At 44.4% G+C, this 23,009-nt stretch overlaps 3 protein-coding genes across 3 annotated transcripts; all 3 read left to right on the top strand.

Annotated features, from left to right (window-relative positions):
• Positions 1–521: 521 nt before the first annotated feature.
• HOXD11 (homeobox D11) lies at positions 522–1,190 on the top strand (the record flags this gene model as incomplete). The annotated part of the gene is made up of 1 exon (XM_081956191.1): positions 522–1,190. The coding sequence occupies one exon, from the start codon at positions 522–524 to the stop codon at positions 1,188–1,190; it is 669 nt and encodes a 222-aa protein (XP_081812317.1).
• Positions 1,191–9,932: 8,742 nt separating this feature from the next.
• HOXD10 (homeobox D10) lies at positions 9,933–12,750 on the top strand (the record flags this gene model as incomplete). Its single annotated transcript, XM_081934646.1, has 2 exons — positions 9,933–10,737; positions 12,473–12,750. 2 exons carry the CDS (start codon positions 9,933–9,935, stop codon positions 12,748–12,750), a joined length of 1,083 nt encoding a protein of 360 aa, XP_081790772.1.
• Positions 12,751–17,152: 4,402 nt separating this feature from the next.
• On the top strand, positions 17,153–20,602 carry HOXD9 (homeobox D9). The gene is made up of 2 exons (XM_081949640.1): positions 17,153–18,102; positions 18,522–20,602. The coding sequence occupies exons 1-2, from the start codon at positions 17,154–17,156 to the stop codon at positions 18,764–18,766; spliced, it is 1,194 nt and encodes a 397-aa protein (XP_081805766.1). The 5' UTR covers position 17,153; the 3' UTR covers positions 18,767–20,602.
• Positions 20,603–23,009: the final 2,407 nt, after the last annotated feature.

The following is a 23,009-nucleotide window of genomic DNA, read 5'->3' on the forward strand; positions in this document are numbered from 1 at the left end:
CTCCAGGCCCCATCACCTATAGGTCGCTTTCTGCTTCTGCTTCGGAAGGAGAGGGGAGGAAGAGCTGGGGGCGGGGGGGGCGGGACGGAAAGCGCTCGAGGACTAGAAAAGATCCCATTAGTGCGAGCCGGCACGCGGTTGGACTCCGCCGAGGCCGGGGACTTGGCGTAGAGAGCGCTTGGAGCGACGTTCCAGCCAAGGCAAGCGGGCAGGAAGCCAGGAAGCCGGCCCCGGGGGGGGGGGGTGGAGGAGGGAGAGGCTGGTGTAGCTATAAGGACGCTTCTCCATCGCCTCCGTCACGTGACATAATTAGCCCTCGAATCAATCAAGATGAATTGCGCGTCAGCCCGCGGCGGGATTGCTTCCCCTTTTTCCGGGGCGGCTCGTGCCCAAAGCCTGGCGGGCACCTAGATGGGGCTTCGGAAGATGCCAAGAAGAGCTCCGCTCCGTGGAGGCTGCTTCCGCCTGCTTCCACTCCCCCCGAGGCCGGCGGCGGAGGAGGAGGAGGTGGAGAAGCAGCCATGAGTAACTTGGACAACTGCGGCGGCCACGGGGCCCCCGGGGTCTACCTCCCCTCGGCCTATTACATCTCCCCCTCCGATTTTTCTGGCAAGACCCCGTTTCTGTCCCAGCCGCCTCCTTCCTGTCAAATGGCTTTGTCTTACGCCTCCGCCTTGCCCGGCCAGGTGCAACCGGTGGGCGAAGTGCCCGCCGCCTTCCGCGATTACGCTGGAGGAGGTGGAAGCAGCAAGTGGGCTTACCGGAGCGCTTACAGTCCGGGTTACTACGAGGAGGTCTTCCACAGCCGGGACTTCCTCTCACCACCGACCGCCAACAGGAGCGACGCCTTCCTCAAAAGTGACGACTTTGGCGGTGCCCACCCCGCACCTTTCTATGGCGCCGTAGGCAGGAATGGCGTTCTCCCGCAGGGCTTCGACCAATTTTACGAGGCTGCCCGCGGCTGCGCCCCTTCCCCGACCCAGGCAGAAAAGGAGAGAAACAAGGACCTCAAGTCGCCGCCACAGTCAAGGGACGCTGGCGATCCAAGCTCCCACCTTCCCAGGCCCAAGAGGAAAGCGGGGAACGAAGGCATCGCGGATTCCTCCTCGGAGGAGGCCCGCACTCCCAAAACCCAGAGCTCAGGTAAGGTGGAGGGTGGCTCGGCCCTCGGCTTCCTCCTTGCTCAATAGCGGGGATCCCAGGTCGAGAAAGGTGAATGGAAAGACAGAGAGAGACAGAGAAATAGAGAGAGGGGGGGAGTGGGAGACAGATAGAATGAGAGAAAGAGAGACAGAGAGAGACAGAGAGGGAGAGAGAGGGAGAGAGACAGAGAGAGAAGAGGCAGACTACAATCCATCAGTCCCTCAAGTTTTCAGATTCCATTTTATAAGCACTTTAACTAGCGCTCTTTACATCTTCTCCGGTCATAAAACCTGTTTGGGCTTCGATTCTTTTCTCTCTTTTTTGGAGGAGAACTTGGAAAGAGATTGGAAGGAAGATCTGTGCGAAGCCTCTTAAAAGCACTCAACCCAACAAAGGAAGTCAGTCAAAGGGGGGGGCTGTCCGATAGGGTAAAAGGGGGCTGCTGAAGAGAGGAACGAGTAACGGTGTTCCTTTCACCCCCTCCAAATCGCTTTCCATTCAGAAAAAGCCGGAGCCCAAACGTCCTCACCTGGGACCAATTCCCATTGAGTTCAGTGGGACTTCAGCCTTAGAAAGCAACATAATAAGAGTGGGAACCTAGGAAGACTTTTCTTCCTCCTTTGCCTTTCCTTCTTTCCTTTCCAAGGCACTTCGCCCAAATTATGGGCAGCAGTTCTGGATGGGGGGGGGGGGGAGAGAGAAAGGAGTCAGTTTTCCAGGGAATAATAGTCGGTCTAACTGTCATGAAGATTTTGGAATGAGGCCTCTCCTGTCACTGCCATCACCCCACCCCACCCCTTTCCTTCTTTTTCTGACCATTTTCAGCACTCCCCCAGAGATCGCGGAAAAAGAGATGTCCTTATACCAAGTATCAGATTAGAGTCCTGGAACGGGAATTTTTCTTCAACGTGTACATCAACAAAGAGAAAAGACTCCAGTTGTCCAGAATGTTGAATCTCACAGATCGACAAGTCAAAATTTGGTTCCAAAACCGAAGGATGAAAGAAAAGAAACTCAACCGAGACCGTATGCAATATTTCACAGGAAACCCCTTATTTTGAGAGGAGAAGCGGGGAGAGTGGAGGAGGAAGGACAGATCTCCCCTTTATTATTCAACCAGACTTATGAGCACACAAAACCTAGAGGTTAACATGATAGCCACCCTAAGAAGCTTTTTTTAATTATTATTATTATTTTGGTTTATGCTATTTCTTTGTCTCCTGGTGATCTCATGGGATTGATAGAGCAAAACCCCTCCTAAAAGCAACTGGGGTAAACCCAACACTCCATCCCAATGCTGTAGCGTTGTCTTACTTCTTTAACAAAAGGGGGGAACTCCAAATCACTCCCAACGTTCATTTATTTTATTTTCTCCCTGGCTTTTCGTGGCTGCAATCAGAGACCTTGTGTGATTCTGACAGTTTTAAAATCAGGCATCCTTTAAGCATCCTCGGTTATTCTTTTCTCCCCCTTTGAGCTTTGAGACAGGAATACATTTTGTCCGTGTGCACCATATATCATGGGTAAAGGAGATAATGTGCATTGGATCCATAACCTCATGCTGGTTAGAGAAGATTGGGAACTCCGTTTTCATATCAAGGCACGAGACACTGCCTTCTTCTTTTGTGCCTTCTGTGATTTGCTAGTAAAGCTGAAACTGTATTTTCCACTTCCATCATCTGCTAAATTACCCATTGCTGAAGAAGCACCGCTGTGTCCTTTCTGAGCCCACATGAAACTGAATCCCAGTGCATCTAGTCCCAGGAGCTTACATTTTAAGAGGGGAAAATCCAGACAGGGAATGTTTTCCACACTGAGGGCTGAATTAGCCGTACACGCGCAAAATCCATTCTACCGTTATCACTGAACATTGCAAGCATTTTATCCCAGGAGCCTAAATGGGCTCATAAAAATCAACCCTGATTAGATTTCAGTTGTAAAGTCATAAGATGAAATTTTCACTATGTTGTAAGGTTTGGAGACACTCAACTGTGGTCTTAAATGCAAACCACTCTTAGAAACTTCCAGCTCCAGAACTTAAACTTATTCATGGGGGGTCGGAGGAACTGCATTAAAGAGAGCAATTTTTAAAGGCATTCTTCCATATTACTGACATGCAAAGACAAACTAATAAAAGGATTGGGGAACTCTCTGTTTTGCTACTAAATGGCTAACCCTTATTTTTTCTCTCTCTCTCTTTCCCGAAGGAATTTGGTAGAGGTTCTTCTCTCCACTTTGTTGTTGTGGCCTGTTTAAGCTGTTTACAAAACCTTGAACTGTCTAGACAACACCATAAAAACCCAGGATCTGTAACAGCTTAATTAGGCTGTATTGTACACCTTGTGCTGGCTGGGAAAAAGAAAGAGATTTCCACAAGTGTAATAAAAGAGGCAAGTGAGAAAACAATTTGACTTTTTAAAAAAGAGAGAGAAACAGAAAAGGGAAAAGAAAAAAAGAGAAAGGGAACCGTTTGCATTCTCTTGGTGTTCATTAAAAGGCCATATTGGAGGAATAAAATACCAGGAAATGCACAAAGTATGCTTAAACTAATAAAATGAAAGAAGACTTGGAGAATAATTTAATTTTTTAAAATTTAAACCAGAAAAATTAAGTATATGCCTTTGAACTTCCAAGATGTCAAGGTCATCACCTTTAACCTTTCTGAATAATTAGAAGCCTCAAAGCTTTGCCTCTTATATTCAACTACCACCTACTCTTCTGGGCTTCCTACCCCATTCCTCACTTCCTGTTTTCTCCCTCTCCTTTTTCTGCCTCACACTGGCATGTCCTCATAGGTGCATAACAAAGAAGGACCACATACCAATTCAAATCAATGGATCCATCAATCTAACCTTAGAGCACTCCTCTGTAGTTATCTAGAATGAAACATGTAGGATATTTCACGAGTGTGTGTATTATAAAAATCCTTTTCAAATGCCATTTAAATAACATTTTTCTTTTAAAACTATTGTTATAAGGATTTTTTTCTATGTAACGTTATTAATTGCAAAAGTATTATTGCTCTTTATGTAGGTAAATCATGCCTTGTGAAACATTGTTTAAAAGAAAAGAACAAGCAAATTGACGCAATCCCTCTAAAATAAATGAGAAAGAATCCTTGGTTTCCTATGGAACACTGGTTACTTCAAAAATTGATACTTTGACATGCAGATGCTAGTCTGTGTTTCACAGGAAATGCAAATAATCTAAATTGCTGCCTTAAGATAAAGGCACAAAATTATCTTTACAGGATGAAAAATATATATCAGCCCTATTCAATGTCTAACCATTTTTACAAAGGGGAGTTGAATTTGCATTCCCTTATAAATAAATACTGTAAGCATTTAAAGGAATTCTAAATATATTGTACATGTCTATATTTATCCTTATATTCTTCTTTAACAAAGAATGGGAACAAAATGGTCAAAAGAAAAAGAAGAAGCAAATGCAGGGATTGAAAACAGAACACTCCATATGCTATGCACCTAGATTCCACGTGAGGGCGCACTCATATTCCAGAATATACATTTGTCCTGATACTCTGGTATTTCCCCACAATAATAATGTCACCAATAACATGTATAAGCAACTAGAAGTGAGAAAACACAGCAGAATCAAGAATTATTACCAAGCTAATTCACAAACATAATACAAACAACCTAACAAATGAGAGAGCCCCCTCCCCCCCCAAAAGGAAAGGAAATAAGAAACCAAATAAAGTCATATTTGAGAAATAGATGCAGGATTCTTTGTTCACCATATTTATTTTTATTTAAAAGGAAACCCATGGTTACTCTGGTTACCTAAAACAATGATTTTTTTAAAAAAAATACGAAATAATTTCTGAAAAATACTCGTGAAAAATTGAAAGTCTTGGAACTGATTAGTGACCTGTTTGAATCAAACATAAAGAAAACGGCAAAATACTCTGAGAATGGACAATGTCAAAACGCCTGGTTGCCTTTCCTTCTTCAGTTGAAGCTCGTGCTGTAAACCATCACTCTGAAGATGAGAACAGATTTCTCCCCTGAAGCCTTTCTTCTACTGTTTCTAGTATGCTTTTAAAATGTAACATTGATTGAAGGATTTTTGTGTTATATAAGTATCTGTTTGTCTCTCCTCTGGCTATTGGATAAATATTCGTAATATTTGCTTTGTCCTTTTGGGGACTTTAAAACACCAGCGATCCCGATTCTGGCTAGCTTTGTTAGAATATTATTTCATGATTTCTCTTCATGGTTTCTAAACTCGGACAGTGAAAATCTTGTTGTCTATGTTGTTGTGTGCGTATATCAGCTTTTAAATTATGATGACTATTTCCCTCCTCCAAAAAACTACACTGGCTCGAGATTTTAAACCTAAGACTTATCCGGCCACTCGAATACCTTTATGTCCGGGTTTTTTCCAGGGCTTCTGTTCTGATGAACAGAAAGACTATATATAAACAGCTATAAGCCAATTCGTCTTGCCAGACCCCTTCCAGCTCCCCACACTTCGGGGAAAAAAGCTTATAGCGTTTGGTATGGAACTCGGAGCTTCCCAATTCGCTGGGAAACAAAGGCAAAATATGCATTTCTCTAAGGGGGAATCCTATGCACCCCCTGCCTATAAAAAGAATATCATTTGTGTAACCAACATCATGGGTGGAGCTGTCCAAATATGATCCGGATTTTTGTCTGTGGATTTGGCTTTGCACAATACTATAATAATATCTCTTCCCCCACACTGCATAGAAATATTTGGGCTGCTGCATATGGTGAAATAGATGGGGAAGATGAAATAATTTAATTTTCATATTATTAAGAGTGGGGCACTTCGGTGCTGTTTGGCAGTATGTTAATGGGCCTTAATTAAAAGGAAGCTTTCTAATGCACCCAGCTCCACACCAGGGAGAAACGTAAGCAAATAGTTCTGTTTATAAATTCCTCCTGCAGGAGAAAAAAAAATGAAACGAAAAGAAGAAGTTCATCTTTAGCCCAGTTCTGTCGGTTTCTGATAAATTCCAGCCTTTTCGGGATATTTAATAATCAAAAGTTCCGCTTTCCGTTTTTACAGTTTAATGTTTCTCGATTGATAGGCGTCTCCCCTTCTCCTCTTTAATAATCAGGGCGAATAAAAGGAGGGGGGGGAACCCAGCAAGAATTCGGGGCGGATGGGAGTTTGAATGGGGAACCCCTGCCCAGGTATATAACACATGGCATAAATCTGAAGGATTAAAATTAAAATGTTAAGCAACGACGTCCCCTCCCTCCCCAGTTTTTACCTTCGATTATTTATTCAGACAGAAAAGAGTAGCGTCAACACATATTTTACTGCAAATAATCATGGACGTATAAATGGAGCTCCTAAGGCTTTTACTCTTTTGGAGGAAAAAATATGGAACAGTCAACAGGAAACCGTTTGCGGTAATGCAGATTGTATATCTCATTTATGGCACAATATTGATTTATTTATTCGTGTTAATTACTCCAATTCCGGCTTAATATGATTTAAAACTTGAGTGACATTAAGCATGCAGAGTCTAAAGAACCAGCTTCTTAGAAAGATGTTTATTCGCCCTCTGGAAGCGTTACACAAATGTTACGTTTGGATTTATATACCCATTTCTTCTGTTCAAATTACTTTGCCTGCTCAGCTGAAAGTAGGTTTTTTTTTTTAAAGGAGCCTTTGGACATGGCGAGGTTTCCTTAGGCGCAGGAGGGCACCACTCTAATTCATCTTTATCTGGAAATCATTGGAGGTTAGACTTTGGGGCGGTAATATCCGACACCCCAACTTTTTTTAAAAAAAAATGCAAAATCGAAAGCAAGCCAACTCCTTAAAGTTTCTCAGGATATAAAGGAGAGCGAGTCCTGGCTTATTGTTTTAAACGTGACAACTGGGCTACAAACGCCAATAAAATAGAATAGGTAAAATAAAACAAAAAAGTAAAACCACGGACAATGCCCTCGGTGGTCTACTGCTAGGGCCCTTCTTCAAACGACTGCGAAGTCCGGAATGGCCGTTTGATGGGAATTAAAATCCCTGATTAGATTTCACGGCAAAATTTTAAAAAGCGCAGGCGAAGGGAAAGGGGGAAAGGAGGTATTGGATTGCTTTAAACTCGGTGGCCCGTCTGGCTTCTTGTTTTCAGAGGAGAAGGGAGGGAGGGGGGCGAGGAGAAATGGCTGGGAAGCCCATAAAACCCTCAGCCCCCCCAAAGAGAGAGCGTCGTGACCTCCACTTTTGTCTGCTTCCCAGCCGGCCAAACGCTTAGCCATGGCTCTGATAATGATCTCAAAATTGAAGGTGAGCGAGCGGGATTCTGCTCGCCGTCACCCTAGGCGGCCGTTTTAGACTCCTTCTTGTCTGGATTCTGCTCCCCGCACCAAGGCGGGACACGGCCCAGAGTCGCCCCCAAGGATGGGAGAGGGTTTGGCAAAACCTGGACGGTGGTTGGGTGGGGATAGGAAGGTTAAAAAGTCTTCGGTCGCAATGGATCCCGTGCAGACAAAAGCTGTAAAAGGCGCCGCCGCTTTTAACCTGGCATTGATGTTGTATTTGAACAGCTGCGATTAGCTTCTGAAAGGTCTGTCTCATTGTCACAGGGAGAAATTTTCTTTTAAAAAAAAAAGCTGGGGGAGGTATGCAGAAAAAGGCCAAGAAAGTATTTTTAAAAGCAAGAGGGGAGGGGGGGGAGAAGAAGAAAACCGTTCCCGGCCATCCCAAGGATAGAAAATGATTTTGAAGATAAGTAGGCTGGTGAAGGAGCACTTTGTCAACAATAGATGGTCAAGGAGGCATAGGAATCGACCTTGAAAAGGTTTGAGGTTTGGTTTGACTGAAGTTTTGCTTGAAAAGAAAGGAGGAGAAAGAGAGGGGGACCAATTCAATTAACAAAGACGAGCTGATGGCCGCAAATATGCCCATGAAGCAGCACAATATTTGTCCTTTAAAAATGGAGGGTGATTGTGGGATGCTGGGCTGAGCACATCAGATACATTTTGGAAAGGAAGGGAGAGGGCTGGAGAAGGGAGAAAGGCGTATTCTAAATTTTAATTGAAACCCAGTCATTTCACAGTCATGCCTTATTTCATATGAGAGAGAAGAAGAAAAAACTTTATCCTAAGCTAGATTGGAAAAAAAGTATATTTAAAGACAAAAGCCTCTAGATTTCCAAAAAGGCAGAGGTAATGTTCTATTTTTACGTTGGTCAGTTTGTACATCCTTGCAGTTTTTGAAATGTATGAAGTTAGGCCAAGAAAACTATATTTTTTGTTTGCTTTTCTTTTAGGTGAGTTCATTGGAGTTTAAGCAGTTCAGTATTATATAACATTACTGTAAAGTATCTTTTAACATAAATAGCTTTTTTTGTTCTGTTGTATTGGGCAATGTGATATTGTTCATATGTATATTAAAAGAAAAGTTTGTGATCCCCTCTTTTCTTTAACCTAATAAAACGGGGGGGAGGGGGAACGTCACACACACACACACACAAAAAAAACCAGAATAAGCCCTTATCGTAATAAGGGCTTTTATATCTGACAATTTGTATTAAAACAAAAGTTGACCTTCTCGGTTAGGAGTGGGGGAAAGGAAAAATCAATGGTATAATTTTCAGTAATTCATAACGTGAACACTATTATGCTAAATCTGAACTATTAATCTTATCCTTTACAAAGTCTAGATTGATTTGTTAATAAAGTATCTTTCTTGCGTGTGGCTACAGAGGGAATAACTCTTGAAAAAGCTTCAGAAGCAAGAAAATTACCAACTGCATGTAGATGAGGATTGTATTGATCGCTCTGATTCCTCTTAATCTATATTAATCAATTCTGTTACCTTTTGGATCTTGTCAGAAGCCAATGCTTTTAGAAAAGCCATAAAAGGGAAACGTCTCCCACCCCTGCATTCTTCCCAAACAATGACATTTCTGGAGAACAAACATCCCGCGGATATTCTCTCTGTTCCCAACTCACCCTCCATGCCTTTCTTTTGTCAGGGAGATCTTACTGGTTGGGGATTCCCCCTCCCCACCAAGAGTAATTTTGAAGAGAAAGACAAAAGTCTGTATGGTCTAAGGTCAGTGCTTCTGAGGGCCCAGTAGAGGCCAGTTTATGGAAGTGGACCATAGTGCCGTTGGAGACAGAAACACACTAGGATGATGGCCAATGCTCAACATTTTGCATTCTTTCAATGCATGTTTCGGTGCTATCTTCCCCCCTACCTTCCTTTTGCCCTCTGTGTAGCTTATCCAGTCTTAGAACTGGAGTAGATGTTCTACATTTTTGGAACAAAAAAAACAGCAGAAGCTGCTTTAAATTCAGGCTCAACTCACTCGCTTCGGTTGTAATAAAAAGGAACAGGGGGAAAGAAGAATTATAAGCAGCCTATTGCATTTCCTTGTTTTAAATCAGCAGCGGGGTTGATTTGTGTAAATACACGCATCCCTAAAACGGGGGTTCGGGGAGGGTACAGACACAGAGAGAGGTGGGGGGGGGAGAGAGGGGAAGAGAAAGAGAGGAAGAGGAGGAGAAAGGTGGCAGGGGGCTGCGGCGGGCCGGCTGAGCGCGTGCATTTCCTCGCGGGCATCCTAGGTGCCGCTGTTGTCCACCTTTGCGCCGCAGCTCGGCGTGTCTCGGGGAGCACGTGACCGGCGGGGAGGTCGCGGCTCCCGGGCCGTTTTCGAATCTCATTGGCTCGCCCGTCATGTGGTCGTGCGGAGGCATCCACAATTACACCGGGAATGTTTTCGTAGAGATGTCAGCCTACAAAGGAGACCCTCTTTCGCCTTCCCATCCCTCCCCAAAATGTCCTTTCCCAACAGCTCTCCTGCCGCCAACACCTTCCTAGTCGACTCCCTGATCAGCGCCTGCAGGAGCGATAGCTTTTATTCCAACGGCGCCAGCATGTACATGCCGCCCAGCACAGACCTTGGCACCTACGGGATGCAAACCTGTGGACTCCTACCGTCCCTGGCCAAGAGAGAAGTCAATCATCAAGCCATGGGCATGAACGTCCATCCCTACATCCCTCCGGTAGACAATTGGACCGAGCCCAACAGGCCGTGCCGAATAGAACAACCTGTTAGCCAGCAGGTGCCCACTTGTTCCTTTGCGGCCAATATTAAGGAAGAGACCAATTGCTGCATGTATTCGGACAAGAGGTCCAAGTTGGCCGCCTCTTCCGACGTTCCTTCCTACCAGAGGTTGGTCTCTGACTCGTGCCCCATTGAGAACCCCGAGGTCCCCGTCCCAGGGTATTTCAGGCTGAGCCAGACCTACGCCGGGGGAAAAGCCCAAGAGTACCACAGCAGCCCTGAAGCCAGCTCCACGCTCATGCTGCAGTTAAACCCGCGCGGCGTTTCCAAACCGCAGGTCGCCTCGCAAGCGCCGATGGAGAAGAAAATGAATGAAAACCCCAGCGCCAACGCCAACGCCCCCGGCCACAGTAGCGGCAGCGGCGGCCACCAGCACCAACACCAGCCGGAGAACTCCGCCAAAGCCTCCCCCCAAGTGGAAAGTCCCGAGTCTAAGTCCGCGCTGCCGGACGAGCGAAGCTGCCTGGCCGAAGCCGCCGTCTCCAGCCCAGAAAGCCCAGGGAAAGAGAGCAAAGGTCGGTATTGGTTTGCCAAGTTGGGAACGTCCGTAAATGCGAGGAAAAGGCTGCCACCGTTGCTCAGCAGGAAAGACGCTCTTTCCCTCCCTCCCTTCCGCCGTCCCGTCCTGTCCTCACTCGCCCGCTCGCCCCTCTTCCCCTCGGTTGGGTACTCCAGGTGGTTAGACGCCCAGGGAAAGCGGGAGAAGCTAGGGGCTCCCTGCCATCGCTCTCCTACTTCTCTTCTTCCTGGCTCTGGAACTTGCTTTTTGCCCCTTGGTTGGGCTGGGCGTCCAAACAGGACATTCCAAGAATTGTGAAATGACGGTCGGTCCAACATCCCCAGCCTCCACCCCAGTCCCACTAAGACCCAAGCTTTCCTCTGTGGGTTTTCATTAATCTAACTGGGGTACAGGCACTTCAAAATAAGAGTATTCCTCTTCCAGAGGCGCAGGACCAGATAAAAGTTTGAAAAAGGGAGGCAGTTAGAAACAACCTTTAAAAAAAAAAAGAAATACTAAACTAGGATGTCCAGTATTTGAATCCAGCTTAAATATCCAACGGCTGATTATAGTTTGGACGAGAGAATTTTATGAAATCCTTAAAATAAATGTGCTTCGTTCATTATTCTTTAAAAGGAATAGGTGGCGAGCCACAGGCGATTTCATCCCCCGGAGGGGTGGAGGGACAATAAGCCCCCGCCCACAAATAATTTTGCAGCCGCTGGTGAGCATTTGATCTTATTGTGTACATTTGAAATAAAGGACAACAACGGGCATTACACACAGATCAAAGATAAATTCTGCATCTAACGTGAGGATGGAGTGTGGAGAATTCGTAAAATGAAATACATATACAGTTTGGTATTCATTGTTCAAACTTTGGGGTTAAACTGAGAGTTTAAAACATCCCTGCTTTAATATTCAATGGCAGGAGAGTTATAGGTGAGGCCCTTTTGAAATGAGTGAGATCAGAGAGTTTTTAAACTTAGGCTTTCCGTCCAATCTTTTGGTTAAGTCTAAGTCTTTATTTATTGATTTGGTCTAAATCGGTGTTTTACAGGACATGGGCTGATTGTAAAAGTCACACCCATTAAGGTAGCATTGTTGACAGGCGGCAGGATTGAAACAGTCCCCATGAAAGGGTTGTAGTTGAACCAAAATGTGTCAGAGTGTGCAGATATTCTCGTGCCATCACCTAATTCTCACAATACTGTTTATGTCTATTTACCCATGTTGTATGGTATTATTATTATCATTATTATCCTTATTGTCTTTGCTAACCTCTCTTACTTCGAGAGATGATGATGATGATGGTTACTTTGTTGCTTTGCATGTACCCTGAGAGTTTCAGCGCAGGAGACAAATTCCTTGTGTGCCTAATCGCAGTCGCCCAAATAAAGTATTCTATATTCTAGTATATATTCTATATGCCCCAAAGAATATAACTGAACAGACCCTATCATGGTAAATTGTGTATTACCGGCATTTAAAAAAAAAAAAAAAAGCTAATGTGGAAAAAATGTGTGTTTTTTTTAAAAAAAAAAACCACACTACTTCCTGAATTAATGATGACACCTAGCTGGCAATGTTTCATACCCACAAGGGGGGAAAAGGCATCCTTTCTATCAGACACAATGGAAATGGGTTCATGGCCAAGGCTATAGTATAAGAGACTGAGGTCCTTTCTTTTCTGTTTTGTTTTGTCTTGTCTTCCTCCCCCTCCCACTTCCTTCTCCCTTCGATTTCACTAGAGGAAGCCAAGTCTGATACTCCAACCAGCAATTGGTTAACAGCAAAGAGTGGCAGAAAGAAGAGATGCCCTTACACTAAACACCAAACACTGGAATTAGAAAAAGAATTCTTGTTCAATATGTATCTCACCCGAGAGCGCCGCCTAGAGATCAGTAAGAGCGTAAACCTCACTGACAGACAGGTCAAGATCTGGTTCCAAAACCGCAGAATGAAACTCAAGAAGATGAGTAGGGAGAACCGAATCCGAGAACTGACTGCTAATCTGACCTTCTCTTAAACTGCACAACCTGGGCTGGCCATCATGCTGTTGCCATTGGTTGCCCCATGATTAAGAAAGACTAGCCCAGGTGGGTGAGTGGGTGGGTGGGTAGCGGTGAGGGGTACATGCCTTCGTGTTCCATTTTTAAAAATTTCTGATATAATGTGTCCTTTTGTTATTATTTTTAGTGGTGCAAATGTCCATGTATATTCTTATGATATGTCTTTCTCTCTGACTCTCTCTGTCTCTCTCTGTTTCTGTCTCTCTGTCTCTCTCTCCGTCTCTCTCTCCGTCTCTCTTGGGTTCACATGTATAGTTTATTTGTTTTTCTTCATCGTAATGCAGGGTACCCTCTGATTGATCCTTATAAGTTGGTCTTAACTTATTAGAGCTGTTGACTAATTCCGACAATGTACTTTTTTATGTTTTTAACTAAACAAGGGGTATTTATGTGGGGGTTACTACATGGGCCATGACATTTGGAATTATATGCAACAGTTAAACAATAATTGAATAAAATAAATTAATAAATGTGCTTCCTGGAATTGGGGAGCGAAAGAAAGGACAAGCTAGCACATTTGATGATGTAAAATCTCCACCTCCATCCTTCCATGTGTTGGGTTTGTGCTTCACATATCAAGGTCTCTTCCATCCACAGCTATGGACGTATTCTTTCTCTCTCTCATCGTGGTGCATAACGTGGAATCGTGGTCTTTACAAGCAATATGTCTCCTTTTTGTGCATGTCTTATTTGCATGTCTAATGCAATAAATTCTGTAAAGTTATTGAGTTCTATTCGTCTTTCCAGAAAATCTGAGCCGCAAAGAATTGGCTGGATTCCTTCCTGCGGGCCTGGGAAAAGACAAGCATGCAGGAAAGGGAAGCTGCTGGTCACTGACTACTTCCCATTTTCATCTTCCTCTTCCTCCTTCTCTTTCTTTTCTGGGGACTGTTAAGTGTAAGATCAAATGCAATGGCTAAGCGCAGGTTGCAATGTGGCCGGGAACCTTTTAGGATTGACAAAATCTTTGACTTAAGGCCGACACAAGCCTCCTTCCCACAATTACATGGTCAGTGGCTTTAAAAACAAGCAAAGCCGAAACCTCAAACCAAAGTCAGGCAATCTTTGGAGCAGGATAAACAGGATATTTTGTAAATATTGGCCATGGGCAATCTAGCAGGCAAGGGAAACTTAAGTGAAGCCTCCCACACATAGTGTTTTATTTGCTCTCTCTGTGTGTGTTTAACTAGGCAGAGGAAACTACAAAGAGGATTATTCAGTCGCCTTCTGAAAGTCAGAGAAATAATTTTGTCCACCTATCTTACCCAGCCCTTTCCTCTCCACTTTGAAAAGTTGCCCCGTCAAATGGTATTTGTGTGGGCATGGATCAATGCAAATCTGTTTCAGTTTCCCTGCAATCTTGTCTGTTTTGATTGTTCTTGTACCAAATGTCAAGATAATGGAGCTTGGGACTTTTTGCATCCCACATTCCTGCAAAATAAATATTGCCAGCAGTCACTTTATCTTCTGAAAAAAAAAGAGGCTGGAAGAGAGGGAGGAAGAAAGGGAGGAAGGGAGAAGGATGAGGAAAAGGAGAGGGAGGGAGGGAGGGAGGGAGGGAGGGAGGGAGGGAGGGAGAGAGAGAGAGAGAGAGAGAGAGAGAGAGAGAGAGAGAGAGAGAGAGAGAGAGAGAGAGAGAGAGAGAGAGAGAGAGCGAGCGAGCGAGCTTGGGGCAAAGAAGCATTGAAGCAGAAACGACCTTTAGTGGGAGTTTGCAAATGAGCGTCATCCTCAAATGAAGTCCAAATGGTACCATTGGAAGTATCTTTGGAAGAGAATATTTGTAACTCAGGGTTGAACCGGTGGGGTCCTTGGTGGTCTCTGTGCTTGGTTGCTTTCTTCAGACGTTTCATTACCAAGTCACGTTTGTCTGTAAGAAGACTACCAAGCTCAGCGACTACCAAGGACTCCACGGAAGTCCAGATGCTTGGATCCGTGTTCAGCTTCAAAGAGCAGGCAGCCCACCGACCCACGTTGTGTCCTAAACCAAAACCTTCCGAAAATACTGCATTGCTTCCCTAGCGATACCCGAGTACGTCGGAAAAGAACATTTGTTTGGTTCGCTGCTTTTAGCCCCTGAAGAAAGGGTTTTGTGGTTTTTTTTGAGAAGAAAGCTTGAGCTGGCGAGCCGTCCTGAGGAAACTATTTGAGTATTACTAACTTCCAGGGATGTATTTGAGAAAACTTTAGTTTTTTATTTATTTATCTGCTGATGTAATATATTTCGCACGTTTCTAAACTCATGCCTTTTGATCTGGCGGATCGAGCATGTTCTCCCTTTACACGTTACTTGTTTGAGATGTCAGTCAGTTTGGTATCACTTTGCTCTACGTAACGTAATTTGGATTTGTTAACATCCTCATGCTTTCAAGAAACACCCACGCGTTGCCTTCTTCGGCAGCGTCTCCGAGCCCCACTTTATTTTGGACATAAATTCTGCGCCAGCCGAGGCCAATGGATTCCACACTGTTAATACCAATTAGGATCGGTATGTTTCTCAGCCTTACGCGTGGCTGGCTGGTTGTGCGTGCTTGTGCATAGAGACAGAGGCACGCAGGCACGGGCATCCCCCTCTAAACGTCCGCGTTTTGCCGTAATAAACAGAAGGCTTTCGCGTCGTTCGAAATTAAAAGGAACAGAGCTGTAAACTCACAACACGCCGCCTTCTAAGCGAATCTCCGAAAGGAGGGGTGTATATATATATATATAACAGGGGGGGGGAAATGCTCCACCTCGTCTTTCTCCGCCTTTTGGGAGCCAGATAGCAGCCTCCGGCTTGTTTCATGGTTCGCAGGGCTCTTGCCCCTCGTTCAAAGCAAACCCAGGTTTAGCCTTTCCGAAAAGAAAAAAGGGAGCGCTTGCACATACAAAAAAGGAGGGGGGAGAGGCAGTTGAATTACTAGAAGACCGGCGAGACCATTCTTCCTTTAGTGCTAAAACCTACAGCAGGAAACTTGGCCTCCACCAGGCCATAATAAAGGCGGTGAAAGGCGGCTGAAACCCCTTGATTTAATTGGGTGGGGGGAAGCGAATAGAAGTGGCTGGAGGCTCAGTTTTTTTTAAAAAAGTATTTCTTCCTGGAAGTTGGCAGGGGCGCCCCCACCCCTTTTTCTTCCCGGCTGCTGTCTTCCAGCGGGCTGGGCGTAGCAAGGCCGAGACCGCTCCATTCACGAGGGGCACTCATTCATGTTTATTCTCTTTCCGAACTCCTGGAAGTTATACTACCGCTTCTTTGAAGTCCTTGCGGTTCAGACCTCTGGGAAGCGCCGGCATTCAGCTTGATGTTAGCCCTGAACGCAAAAGGGGGGGAAGGAGAGAGACGGGGAGGGGGAGAGAAACGGATGGAAAGGGAGAGAGAGGGAGGGAGAAAGAGAGAAAGGGAGGGAGGGAGAAAGAGAGAGGCTCCGTGCCATCAGCCCGTTTTATTAGACGACGAGCACCTTAATCTGTAATCAAATGCATCTCATAAAAGATTTATTGAAAAGCATAAAATCATCGCGGGGAGAGAAAGAGAGAGGTCTCGACTTCCACCTGTTTTCAAACAAGACCAGGGGCAACCCTCCCTCCCTCCCCCCCTTCTTCCACTTATTCAGGGGTTCCCATTTCACTCGGGCTCTCCCGTTCAGCGGCGTTTATCGCTCGGTTTGTGTCAAAGAGATTCCCGACTTTCGCTCTGGCAAATCGAGCCCCGCATTGCGCAGTTGCACGAGGCGCCTGGCCTCGGCGTTCGCTTCTCTGGACCAGGGATCCATTCTTCCTTCCCACCTTTCTTTCCTCCCTTCCTTCCTTCCTTCCTTCCTTCCTTCCTTCCTTCCTTCCTTCCTTCCTTCCTTTCCTCCCTCCCTCCCTCCTTCCTTCCTTTCCTCCCTCCCTCCCTCCCTCCCTCCTTCCTTCCTTCCTTCCTTCCCTCCTCCTCCTCCTCCTGGCGATCTTTCAGGGGTTCCTGGCAGCGAGAGGGACGAGCTCAGCCGGGCCAACCCTCCCCGCTCGTCGGATACGCGCGGAAACGCCTGACAGAAACCGCAGCCCAAGGCGGCGAAGAAATAGTCCGCCAACTTGCGCTGCTCCCTCTGCGGGAGGGCCACGCCCTGCCGGACTCTGGGCTGAGGCAGGGCTGCCGTGGAAGGATTCGGCTCTTCTGCTCTCTTGCCCCCCCCCGCCCTCGGCACACAATGTCAGTTGGGAGGGCTGAGCTCCCTATGGCCGATGAGTGAGAGAGAGTAAGTGTGTGTGTGTGTGTGCTTGTGAGTGAGTGATTGTTTTATGGAATCACCATACCAGCCACCTTTTCCGAACGCCAATGTAGCGGATTGATTTACTCCGAGTATTGGTAAATATGATCACGTGGGCGGAGGGACCAATGGTTGCAGCTGGGAAGGCTGCAAAATTCCCGCAGGATTTTTTCCCAGGACCGGGAGAAAATCCCCAGTTAACAGTATCAACCTTTTTTTCTTTTTTCTTTTTTCGGATCTCTCTCTCTCCCGCCTCCCCCCCCCCCCCCATGCCGTGCCACGGAGGGAATCTCCCCAAAATGTCTTCGGGCGGTGGCACCCTCCGTAACTACTACGTGGACTCGCTCATAGGCCCCGACACCGAGGAAGGAGGGTACGGAGGAAGAGCAGGCGGAGGCCCCGGCCAGTTCCTACCAGGAGGTCCTCCCTTCACCGCCCCGCGGTTGCCTCCAGGTGTGGCGACCGAGGGATCGGAGTTCTCCCCGTGCAGCTTCACCCCAAAGCCGTCCGTCTTCTCCTCCTGGCCGGCCAGTCCTCCTCCCGCTCAACCCTCCACCCCGCTGCCGGGCATCTACCCTCCGTACGTGGCCCCGCCGCACCTCGGAAGGTCGGGCGAGGGGGCCAGGTACGTCCCTCCCTGGCTCGATCCCTACGCTTCCTTTCGCGGCAGCCACGCCGCCCTCTCGGCTGCGCCCGCCGTCTCCGACCGAGCCCCCGGACGCCTCTACGGGATCGGCAAGCCGGAGCCCGCCGCCTCCGCGTCGCTTGAGCCCCGAGCCTTCGCTTCCGCCGCCTCCGTCCCGTCCTGCGCCTCCGGTTCTCCAGCCCCACGGACGGAGAGCTTCTCGGCCGCCGCCCGTCCCCGCGGGCCCGACTACACGTGCGACTCTTTTCTGGCAGCGGCCGGCGAAAAGGCGGCGGCGGCGGCGGCGACTGCCGGGCTTGGTGCCCCCGCTCTCGCTTCCCCGGCCAGCAACTCCAGTCTCAGCCCGGCCAAGCCAGCCTCCGGAGGCAGCCCTAATCCCAGCCCGCTCAGCGACCTGAAGGAGGAAAAAGAGGAGCAGCAGTTTGGCTCAAGTAAGTTTTTTAAACGAGAAAATAAAAAAGGGAGGAAGGAGGGAAAAGAGAGAGAAAAGAAGCCACACACACAAGAGCTGATTGATTGCCCCAACCTGTATGGCTCCAGTGTGCGAAAGGGGTAGTTTTACAAACCTATAAAAACGTCTAGACTCCTATCCCAGCAAAGCACCCACAGATACCCATTAAAAGGGAACCCCATAACCGCCTTCTATCATCAAGACGCCCTCCCTCATCCAGCAAACAGACTGGGCCTTTCAGGCTTTTATGATAATCTCTCAAAAGCGCAGGGATCCTTCTGAAATTAATTTAACGACCATCGTCTCGTTTCTCCCGCTTCCCCGTGCCCTTCACCTCCTCCCCAAACCCCCATCTCCCTTATTTTCTTCCCCTCTCCTCCTGTCCTCCTCCTTTTCCAGATAACCCGGCTGCAAACTGGATTCAGGCTCGGTCCGCCAGGAAAAAGCGTTGCCCTTACACCAAATTCCAGACTCTGGAACTGGAAAAGGAATTCCTCTTTAATATGTACCTCACCCGAGAACGGCGCTATGAAGTGGCCAGGATTTTAAACCTCACGGAGAGGCAGGTTAAAATCTGGTTCCAGAACCGCAGGATGAAAATGAAAAAAATGAACAAAGGAATAAAGGGAATAAAGGAGACTTAAAACTTGGGGAGCCTGTATTTTTGAAAATATTGTAGCGTATTATTATTATTATTATTATTTTATGATGCACACAATCACATGTATACACGGCGCTGCAGCAATTAATTGTTCTTCGTGTTATTTTCTCAGGTGCATTAATTCAAACTTTAGATCATAACATCCTTTTTTTTAAAAAAATGAAAGATATCATTTAATGTGGTGCTTGGTACTTTAGAAGGAAAAGGGGTGAATAGGAAAGCCTTCTGCGAAAAGCTGGGGGGGTTCTTTCCCCTTCCACTTGACTTTGAGATACAGTGTATGCATATTTTTTGGGGGGGGGGGTTATTGTTTGATGTGCTTTGCACAAGTGACTTAGAACACTCTCCTTTCCAGGGTCTTTGCCCAGAGTTACAGCAAAGTTAAAGAGCTTCAGGATGGAGCTGAAGGATCAAGCAAGCTTTTTTTTTAAGGCATTAGCACACAAAGCCTGCACTTCCTCAAAGACAGCTTGACTTGTCTTGCCCCCAAATCTCTCTGGGTTCTGTATACTTTGTTTTCCAAAAGTCGTGTCAGAGAGGAGGACGAGCGCGGATGAGGATTTTTATGTGAGGCTAATCTACGGTTAGATTCACAGTCTAGGACTGGGGCAAACTTAATAATTCAACTCTTAATCAAGAACCTAAGAATTATTCAGGTAGACTCCAAGAATACAGGCAATTCCAAGCAGGGTAGATATATTTTCTTTCTTTCTAAAATTCAGGGGGATTATTATTATTATTATTATTATTATTATTATTATTATTATTATTATTATTATTATTATTATTATTATTATTATTATTATTATTATGGTTGATTAAATAGCCAGATGTTTTTTTAAAAAAAAGGTGAAATCACAGCTGCCAGTTATGAAACTGGCATTCCTTCTCATTGGGTTCTTCCCAAGAACCTAAGATGTAATAATTGTAATCCTAATCAGCATAGTATATGTATGGATCCAAGCAGTGGCCTTTTGGAATTGACAGATGGAAATGTTTGTCACGGAGAAGTTTTCTAAATGCCATCCAAGATGTTTTGGTATGGCATCCAGGGTGCCATCATTATTATTATTATTATTATTATTATTATTATTATTATTATTATTATTATTATTATTATTATTATTATTATTATTATTATTATTATTATTATTAAAACATAGCTTCCTTTCTTCCATGCAGTGTATTAAGAGTGGCACTTGAAACTTTATTAATATCCGTAGACCTAAAACACTTTTGGCTCACAGTCTGTATTTTTGTTTGATTTGCGATCCTATTTAAGAATGAATTCTTATTATCTGTTCACAACAATGTGAAGCACATCTGCCAGTTCTTTAGCTAGTGTTGGCCTTTATACGTACCGAGATCTGCCATAAGATATCTGTAATATATTGCCGAAGTATATATGTGGCTCAAAACTGTGGCCTTTTACGGTTGACAGATGGAAATGTTGTCAATACGCCGTTTTTATAAGTGCATCCAAGATTTTGGGGGAAGGCACCCAGCATGCTGAAAACCACTAGGACAGCCGCAGCCGGTTTATGCCATAATCTTTCAATTCTGATTTTCAGATCTTGATACCTTGTGATAAAGAATTTTACAATTCATTATCTCCTATTATTAATTTTATTGTTGTTCCCTCTTTTTTGTTTGCTTGCTTGCTTGTATATGTCCTAGGTTCTGGAATAAAATTTGAGCTCATGAAAATTAAATCTTCAGCTTTTGAAGTGGGAAGACAGATTATCTAAGTGTGACATAGGTGCCATAGGGCCCAATCGTACATCTTGTCTCTCTATATCACCAAAATTGCCTGCAAACACGCCCCCCCCCCCCCGCCATTTCTACCAGATCATCTTTAGTCTAAATACAGTGACTGGCAGCACAGAAAAACCCAACTCCATTCTTCAAAAGTCTTTTCGGTGACCAAAGGATTTTCTTCCACTCCCAAGAGATTACCAACCTAGGAAACAACAGTAGTTTTCCTGCTGGCATCCTACAAACATATCGCTTGTTCAGAAAATTAAAACAAAAATAGTACAGAAGTTTCTGGACCTATTTCTTTTTGTGGACATGGGAGGATGGTGCGATTAACCAATTTATATTTGAGATATTTTTTAAAAAAGAAGAAGAAGCAGAAATCAGTTATAATTATGGTATTCTGTACCTCCAAATGGTATCTCCTGGGACTTTTTTTTTTTTAAATTAACTTGTGCCAGGAAAAAAAAAAGATAAATCCCGCTTTTACCTGGCCAGTTGTGCCAATATGCCTATTTAATCCTGGCCTTATATCAATCAAACATTTACCCAAGTAACTTCTTGTAACTATGTTTACATGCCTGTAGTTTTTTTTTAAAAAAAACCTTGCTCCAATGCACTAACAAGACTGTGAAGTCCTATTGATTTCAGGAAATTAGATTTAAAAGCCAGGGATAGATGGATGGATGGGTGGATGGATGGATGGGTGGATGGATGGAGTGATGGAGAAGGAGAGAGAGGGAGAAAGAGAGAGAAAGAGAGAAAACACAGAGGCATAAATATTTTTTGAAAAGACGGAAGTATTGCTCCATGCCAAATTTAAGAATCTAGAAATAAAGAAGAGCCCTTTAAGGTATCTGAACAACTATTTAAATACAGAGAAACTGCCTCACGGGCTTTGAGTCTTCTCAGATCTGGAGATGGTATCGCACTTCTCTTTTCTCTGCTCCACACCCAGCAGGCGAAGGATAAAGGCCCAAGAAAAAGGTGCTGGATTGGTGTTCTATTCATTGCCAGTCCTCTGCCTATCATTCTTTTTGAAAACAGGAAGAGCCAAAGTATAATAAAACCATTGAAAAGAGCAGACGTCTGGACCTAATGAGTTTACGATATGGGACGGTACTTTGAGACTATCATTATTTTGATGTTTGTGGGGGTTTTTTTTTGGAAAAGAGTGAAACACAAACGCTAACAAAGTAAGGTCTTAAAATGTTGGACCATAAATATCAATGTTTAGACGCCAACATCTGAAAAGTTGGGACATTTCTTGGGTCAGGATTGCCATTGGAGGAACAGTTTAGAAAAACAGAAATTGTTTTTAAACAAATTGGGAGGGGGCTAGAAGTGGGTTAACAGATGTGACAAAATTAGACCCCCCTCTCAGACTTACAGACATAGCAATTTAGAGCAAGAAAAGGCTCATTTCAGTCTTTGGAATTGAGCTGAACTGATTCTAAACTTCCCAGGGTTAATCCAAGTCCATGTGTATTGATTTCAAAATGTCATTAGCTAGTCTGGCAGATTCTGGCTGGAAATATGGGCATCTTAAATCCCTTCCAAGTTGCCTGTTCTTACATGTGCTTGAGAGTCCATTTTTAGCATGATGTGGAAGGAAAGAATTATTACTGTAACATCAATCATAGGCAGGGAAATAAAGGTTAGGGTGAGGGTTTTTAAATTTAAAATAAGTTAAAAAGTAAGTTCAACAGGGGAAGTATATAATATTAAAATAAGAATAAATGTGAAAAATTCACGCTGCATCAAATTAGTTCAGATTTCATAATGGCTTTAAAATATTTTTATATTTTCCTCTTAAATAAGGCATTTGGTTAAGAAAAAGATCTAGTAATGAAATACCCTATGTGCATGCTAATAAAGGACAACACTGAAATTTACTGTATCTATTTTGCAATCTCTAAAAATGTCAAATAAGGCATATATACAATAATACTTTCTCTTACAGTTCTGATTATAAAGTTCACTGGTAATTTTGCAATAATGCACACTTTGCTTTAAATTTTGGATTAGGTCATATTGATACAAGGAAAGCTAGCGTAGGAGGTTTTTTTCCTTATTAATGGAGATTAAAAGACAATAGAGTTAATTTCCTAATCTTTGTTGGGAAAAAAAAGAGATAAAGATGGGATTTTATTCGGAAAGAGTGTTTAGATTTTTTTGTTTTGCCACTAGAGGGCGATATCGCTCTATATAATTTTATAATTTCCCAGCTTTGCCCAAGAGAATAATTGTTTAAAAATATGTATACAGTCTGTTTGGGGAAAAAACAGAAAAGAAGAAAAAACATGGATTTTACTTTTTTCCCATCAGCATAAGTGAACATGACTGTTATTTAGCATGCTTTAATTAATTATGGGGTAAAAGAAGCAATTCAGCACTTCCAAAGTACTTATGATAATTTATCAATTAAACTTAATTATTAAAGATTGCATAAGCGCCAATGAAAAATATGA

Source organism: Natrix helvetica (genome assembly GCF_964273705.1).
Source record: "Natrix helvetica genome assembly, chromosome: 1".
NCBI classification, from domain to species: Eukaryota; Metazoa; Chordata; class Lepidosauria; order Squamata; family Natricidae; genus Natrix; species Natrix helvetica.

What these genes read in the sequence shown, in the direction of transcription:
- HOXD9 (XM_081949640.1), top strand. Translation starts at nt 17,154, where the DNA reads ATGGTTGCAGCTGGGAAGGCTGCAAAATTCCCGCAGGATTTTTTCCCA. An exon ending in GGAGCAGCAGTTTGGCTCAA is followed by an intron (nt 18,103 to 18,521) that starts GTAAGTTTTTTA and finishes CTCCTTTTCCAG; the next exon opens with ATAACCCGGCTGCAAACTGG.